At 36.3% G+C, this 7,651-nt stretch overlaps 1 protein-coding gene across 1 annotated transcript; it reads right to left on the bottom strand.

Moving 5' to 3' along the window:
- Positions 1 to 4,932: 4,932 nt before the first annotated feature.
- On the bottom strand, positions 4,933 to 7,438 carry LOC111982996 (uncharacterized). The gene is made up of 5 exons (XM_024014627.2): positions 6,633 to 7,438; positions 5,847 to 6,574; positions 5,537 to 5,678; positions 5,179 to 5,354; positions 4,933 to 5,063 (listed from the first exon to the last, which is right to left on the bottom strand). Exons 1-5 carry the CDS (start codon positions 7,436 to 7,438, stop codon positions 4,933 to 4,935), a joined length of 1,983 nt encoding a protein of 660 aa, XP_023870395.2.
- Between the last annotated feature and the right edge of the window lie 213 nt (positions 7,439 to 7,651).

Here is a 7,651-nt window from a genome sequence, read left to right as displayed (position 1 = left end):
CCAGAGAGATGGAGAGAGGGAGAGAGAGAGACAGTGAGAGAGTGAGAAATCAGAAAATGGGTTTGGAGAGAGAGAGGGCGCGTATTTAAGTGAGTGGTTGGTGAGAAATAATAAAAAAATAGAGTATAATGTATATTTTATTAGAATAACGTGTAAAATAAATGAATTGATGTAGGTGTTTTGTAAAAGTAGATGTGTAAAATAGAAAAAGTAAGTTTTTAATGTAAAAATAGATGTGTAAAATACACATGCTGATGTGAATGCTCTAAGGCCGAAGATCCAAGTAAGAATGAAAAAGATTGATTCGTGGAGTAATTAATATTAATGCTATTCTCAGGTCAATTCGAGGATGAGTTCTTATACAAGGATTTTATGCAAGTCCTAAACTGTGTCCCTTACTACTGTTCCAGTTCTTATCTTCTTCACCACTACTGTATTGGCTAACTACTTAGGATAAAAGATTTCCTTGATTGCCCCAGCACACTTAAGTTTATTCACTTCTTCCTTTACTGCTTCCGGATGTTCTTTTGAGGAGTGCTGGGGTGGTTATCTTCTGGGCACAGTGTCAGAATTTACATTCAGTCAATGACATATAAACTCGGGGTCAACTCCGGGTGCATCATAAGTACTCTAGGTGAACACATCCAAATTCTTTTCCAAAAATCTTACCAGATGTGCTCGCTTTATAGGGGGTAATTGAGCCCCCACTAGAAAGTATCTCTCCTCATCCCGACCAATTAAAATCTTTTCCAGCTCCTCAGATAATTGTCCCTGTAGCACGATCTCAAGTTCAACTTTGGGACCATTTAGTTGCTATGGAACATGCACCTTTTCAGATGGGGCTTGATCCACGGAGTGCTGCCTAACAACGGCCACCAAACATTGTCTGGCCATTGCTTGATTTCCAACCAATTCTCTTACTCGTCCCTGCATAGGATACTTGACCATCAAGTGTAAGGTAGACAACATTGCCCCCATAGCATAAAGCCAAGGCCTCGCTAGAATAACGGTATAAGGAGAATAGGCTTTTACCACAATGAAATTAACTTGCACCTCTTCTTCCCTAACTTGCACAAGTAGTCTGATCATCCCATAAGGGATTACTGTTCTTCCATCAAAGCCAACTAATGGTAGATCATATTTCTCCAAATCCTCGAGCCTGAGACTTAACCCTTTATATAAATCTGGGTACATAATCTCTGCCCCACTACCTTGGTCCACAAGGACCCTCTTCACGTCTTATCCCCTGATTCGAAGGGTTACCACCAAGGTGTCATCATGGGGTTGGAATGTCCCCTCCTTATATTCCTCTGAGAAACCCAAAGTTGGCATTGCCACCACTTTAGCCCTTATAAACACTTAAACCTTATCCCCAAAATCTGGATTTGAAGCCATGGACATGACTCTTGAGTAAGAGCCAACGTTGCTTCTGGGTGTGGCAAAAATTATGTTAATTGTGCCCAGCACTGGCCAAGGAGTTCCATCTCTCTGATACCCAGCCCTGGGTTGTCCTAACTGTCCCATAGGCTGGTGCAAGAACTGCTTCAATTTCCTTGCCTTCACCAATTGACCCAGATGATCACGCAAAGTTCTGTAATCCTCTGTTGTATGTCCTCTCTCCTAATGGTAGTGGCAATAAAGGCTTTGGTTTCTTTTGGACGGGCCTTCACCCAATTTACTAGGCCACTTAAAGTACGGCTCGTTTTTTTTATCTTTTCTTAGATTTGATAAACTGGCTCCTTAAACACCGAGTTCACCATCTAAGATCTTGTTCTTGGTGCTTGATTGGGAAAATCCCTCCTAGGTTGATTATTATCATATCCCCCTCCCTAAGGATCCCTTTTTTTGGGGAAGGCTTTGGCTTTGACTTTTCCTTTGGTTTGATCGTCCTTTACCCGTTTATACTTATTAATGAGATCCATAAGTTGGTACATATTACATGCAGGCTTCATCGTCAGTGACTTCCTCAAATCATGCTTCGTTGGAAGCCCCACCTTAAAAGTCCTTATAGCCACATCTTCAAAATCCCCATCTATCTCATTGAATGTTTCCCAATATCTATTTAAGTAGGTCTTAAGAGTTTCCCCCTCCCTCATTGCCATAGATAGCAAAGAATCTACGGGTTTAGGAACTCTACTACACATTACAAATCTAACCCCAAATGCTCAAGATAACTCCTCAAAAGACCTTATTGACCCCTCCTCCAATGCATCGAACCATCGCATAGCCATGGGCTTGAGGCTAGATAGGAAAACTTTGCACATAAGAGCCTCATTCCTAAAATGAATAGCCATCCTCTGATTGAAATGACTCACATGCTCTGCAAGATCAGTAATTCCATTGTAAATGGTGAACGTAGGCTGCGTAAAGCGGTGGGGAAGCTAGTCTCTGTCTATTCTCCTTTCAAAGGGTAACTTTGAAATTTGGCGAAGTGCTTGGCTCATTGCATCATTCCCCATGCTTCGATGAGATGAGCCTTCTCCACGCTTTTACATATGTCTCTCCAATTTATCCAGATGTGAGGAGGCAGAAAAGGATTCACTAGAAGTAGTCCTGGATTTGTGGCAATAGGATCGATCCCTACTTTCCTTGGATCCTTCACTTAATGGAGGTGGGGAATTTCTCCTGTCACGTTCCCTTAGACGTAACTATTTATGTAGATGATCAATCTCGTGCCTCAACTTACACGTTCCTGCTCGTGCAAAACATGGCTCCGAGTCTTTGAATGACTCCTTTCAATACGCTCTGTATGTTGTGTTTCTACCATAACACTGGGTGTGGGATTATACTCCCTATCCCTCCTTTGTTCCAAATTAACAAAGTGATCCTCCCTCTGAGAACCAACAGATTCCTCCCTGTTTTGCTCTAGGTTAGCCATGACTTAATAACACCACAAGAAAAATTCCCATAAACGGCGCCAATTGTAAGTACTAGAATTTTGATGGCCCAAGCCCATTGAGAATAGTGATGCCTTTACCTTCAAATTAAGCCAAAACAATAGAATTTGTATAGAGAGTAAGAAAAAGATTCTGATGTCAGTTTGATTAAGTTTAGGTCTAAGGCCGAAGATCCAAGTAAGAATGAAAAAGATTGATTCGTAGATTAATTAATATTAATGCTATCCTCTTGTCAATCTGAGGATGAGTTCTTATAAAAGGATTTTATGCAAGTCCTAAACTATGTCCCTTACTACTGTTCCAATTCTTATCTTCTTAATCTTGTATATTTCAAGGCTTTCCTTAGGACACTTGTCCCCTCAAAGTTCTGCTGAAGGTTGTAGAAGGGACTGCTTAGCTTTGAATTTACTATTTAGGTGTCATTTTCTCATTAATGCAGTTGATAAGGTTGTTGCTGTGCATTCAATGCGGAGGTAGTAGGTAAGCTTTTATAGGAAACTTCTTCCAGTTACCTTAGTCCTCTCCCAGAAGACTACTTCTCCCACTCAAGCGCTCACTGTGGGGCATTATGCACATTTCTCATCCTTTCCTTGGGTAAACTAACTTCTCGGGTCAAAGGTGCTTTACAAATGGATTGACGAAGGACATATCGGTCCTTATCCTTCTCGGTCCTCGAACCCCCACAGAAAGTATAAAAATCAATATTTTTAGCTCTACTTTTTAAATTTTAGGCTAAAATGCAAAATTTATTCTCTATATTTCATTAAAATTTATTTCAATCTTCCAGCTTTATTTTTGTTTGTTTTAGTCATTTTTAAGTATCAACTTTATTCAATTAAAGCATCTCCATCAACTTTTGTTAAATGTTGTGGTTAATTGTCTAAATTAAAATTTTTTTTCTTTGAATTAAATTAAAAAAAATCCAATTATTGATTGAAAAATATCTTCAAGAATTTTTATTTTTTTTTTATTTTTATATAAAATAGTTGATAGAAGTTGATGAAAATTACTTAATTGAATAAACTTAAAACTTAGAAGATTGAAATGAACGAAAGCAAACTTACAGATTGAATGAATAATGGTAAAACTTAGATGGTGAATTTTGGCATTTTAGCCTAAATTTTTATAAAATCAATATTTCCATATTTTTATTTTTATTTTTATAGATTTTATCGCCATATGCAATATATATATATATATATATGAGTTAAAATGATTTNCACGAAGAGGTCTTGAAATCCACAAAAGGGCAGAGACTCACACATGAAAGGGAGATTGTTGGGTTACACACAAGGTTTTCAAACCCGGACCGCTCATTGAACCGTAAAAGAGAGAGGTTCAAGGTTTTTGAGGTCGAACCGAGATCGAACCGTGTTATAATTAATTTAATAATTATTTTAAATATAAATAAAAACATTAAATTAATAAAAAAAATAGAAAAATTAACTAAAATAGTCTAATTCATTAGAGATCTATCTTTCAAATATTTTTTATATCATAACTTTCGAAACAAATAAGAAATGTCAAATCCTTAGCAAACATAAATATGAATTACTCAATCAATCCATAAAAGTACAAAGTAAAAACGCATAAACAAGCCTCCAAGTTACACTGTAACTTGGAGGCTTGTTTATGCATATTTACACTATGTTTTAAATTGTCTTCTATTTACACTATGTTTGACACCATGAGTTAGGCATGAGAAACAAGATAAAAGAGTACTGAATTGTCTTCTATTTACACTAAATCAGGATCAACCCACAAACCACATAGTTAATTGGATCAAAGAATTTTACCAACCCACAAACAAACCACGTAGTTAATTGGATGAATTCGTTTTTAGCACACATATAGCCTTACAAGTGTTACAGTACACAACTACACATTGTTTCTTACAAAAATACATAAAACTTATTTTTTTTAAACAATAATAAAACTTCAAACTCCAAGCTAGACACTGTATCTCGCAAAAAGACATAGAAATTATCTCTAAAATACAAAATAGAACTTTAAAGTTCAAACAGAATTATTATGATCATAAATCATCAATGTCATGAAAGTTATCATGCTCATCATCATTCCTTGGAAATCCAGGAAGAGGGCCAATAGGTTGTCCAAATGTTCCCAAATCAATTCCTTCAACCTCACTGCTATCATCTACAGATTCTACACACAAGTTTGAACAAAATAAAAGGAAAAATCATTATAATGTTTACACAAGTTTGAAAAAAATAAAAGAAAAATCACTATAGGTTATCAAATTGTTTACATATAAACTAACCTTCAATATTAGAAGAAGGCCCTGCACTTGCTGGATATGCACCCTCTTCATAAATTGCATTCTCCAACTCTTCATAATTAAGATATGGGTCTTCCTCTTCCACAGATACCCAAAAATCAGTTTTGTCGATATTTGCATAATCAATGGGGTCAAAATTAAACTTTTTGTTGTAAAGCCTGCATCATAGAATGTCATGCTCATTATTGGAATTTGAACAAAATTAGTAACTAACAATTACATTATATAAATGACTTCTTAAAAATTAATATAATGACAAGATATAGCATTTAGTTACCTATGTCTCAATCGCAAGTTATGATGAACAAACACAAGATCATTGAGCCTTTAATGCTCCAACCTATTTCTCCTCTTAGAATGTATTTGGTCAAATAAACTCCAACAACACTCACATTCAGAAGAGGTGGAAGTTTGGCTAAGGATTATAATTGCCAATTTTTGCAAGTTTGGAGCATCAGCACCCAACAACTTCCGCCATTCATCTGATTTTCATAACACAACATAATCTAATATTAATCAACATAAACAAACAAACTTTCAATTGAATAATCACTTTAGTTATTCTAACTATAGTGACAAAACTAACTTTCAACATGAACAAAAAAACTAAGATTTGTTTATAGTATTAAAGTAAACTAATTACTTCTCACCTGGATGAGTGGTCTTGCTTGTTGACAATGCAAGATCTCTATCAAAGCTCTCAATATGGTTTCGAAAATATTGGGTTTCCTTAATTACCTTTTCTTTGTCACCATCATATTTTGTCACAATGTAGTCCAAAACAGCCATATTTACTGTTGGTTTCTGACAAAAATTCTCCTCATCATATTGAAAAGCGGGATTTAACCAATATGCAGCAGCATGAAGGTCTTTACCCAAATGTTTGTCCCAACGGTTTTTTAGAATTGAGGTGTATGGCTTGTACAAGTACTTCTTCATTCGAAAGATCTTCTTGATTCCCAACTGTGCTCTATGCATGCCCTCATACACATATCCTATTGCAGACTTTTGATCAGAATCAACCATCTGTGACAAACAAATGAGTGGCGATGAAATTTTGACAAGAACATTAATATCATCCCAAAAAGAATTATCCAAAATGATAGAAACTACTTCTTCTGCCTTTGACTCTCTTGCCAATCTATTGTCCACAAAGAACTTGCTAGTCACTAAGGTTTGCAAGTCATGCTTATGCACATGAAGGCTTCCAAATGAAAGGAAAGTAGTAGCAAATCTTGTTGCTTCTGCATGTACAATATCTATCCAATCAAGTCTCTTCCTCAACCAAGGAATCAAAGCCACATGATTGTAAATAAAAACTGTAACTTTGGTTGCACGTTTTTTTGAGTCTCTCCATATGAGGCATGTCTCCCATATCCTGCAACACAATATTCAGGCAATGTGCTGCACAAGGAGACCAACTAATAGTTTTATACTTTTCACACAACAATTTACCCGCAGCTACATAATTGGAAACATTATCAGTAACCATCTGAACTATGTTTTTTGGACCAACCCATGTACCTATTTCATCAAACAATTTAAACAAGTTTCTGGTATTCTTCACAATATCTGAGGCATCAACTGATTTTACAAATATCATTCCCCTAGGACAATAAATAAGGAAATTAATCAATGACCTATGTCTAGTATCTGTCCAACCATCAGCCATAAGTGTACATCCAACTTCTACCCAATGCCTACGTTGTGACTCAACCAACAACTGAACCTCTTTCTTTTGATCCCTCAACAAAGGGACCTGTACAACATGATAAGATGGACCTTCGTAACTAGGACCAGCAGCAGCTATGGCATCAATCATCCTTTGGTAGTACACTGAATTCACTACATTAAAAGAAATGCAATTGTCATACAGAAACCTTGCAATAGCCATATCGGCTTGCCTCACCCTTTCTTTGCTTTGGAACACACTTTTAAGACCAGGTTGAGCTCCTAGAGTAGTTCTTGGAGCAAAGTAATTATCCACTAGCTTTGTACCCTTTCTTTTACCTAAAATAGGTTTTTTAGGCAACCCACTACTAAATATTTCTTGAACATTTTCATCTTCTTGCATATCACTATATGTGGAAGGCACACTAAACATTTCTTCTTGACGTTGTTTATCAGCTTTTTTCTTCAACTCAAACTCTTTCACATATTCCAACATTTGGTATCTCACATTATGAGAAACCTTTTTACACAATCCAATATCACCTTTTATCCCCGCAAGGTGTTGTTTCATCCTATTCATACCCCCACCTTTATATGTTTGCTTACAATACACACATGTAAAAGTATTTCATCCCTTCTCATTCGCCCCAAGGCTAAAATGTTCCCAAGCCAGATCAACATTTTCCCTTACTCTTAAGCTAGACTCCACTACATTGGAATCAACTTCATGTGATAGAGTAGACCTAGTCTCTGTTTCCATTTTAATCTAAAAGACTAAACAACC

The sequence above is a fragment of the Quercus suber genome, unplaced genomic scaffold, assembly GCF_002906115.3.
Source record: "Quercus suber isolate HL8 unplaced genomic scaffold, Cork oak 2.0 scaffold_341, whole genome shotgun sequence".
NCBI classification, from domain to species: Eukaryota; Viridiplantae; Streptophyta; class Magnoliopsida; order Fagales; family Fagaceae; genus Quercus; species Quercus suber.
The sequence above is the reverse complement of the archived record's forward strand: the minus strand, read 5'-3'. Positions and strand labels throughout refer to the sequence as shown.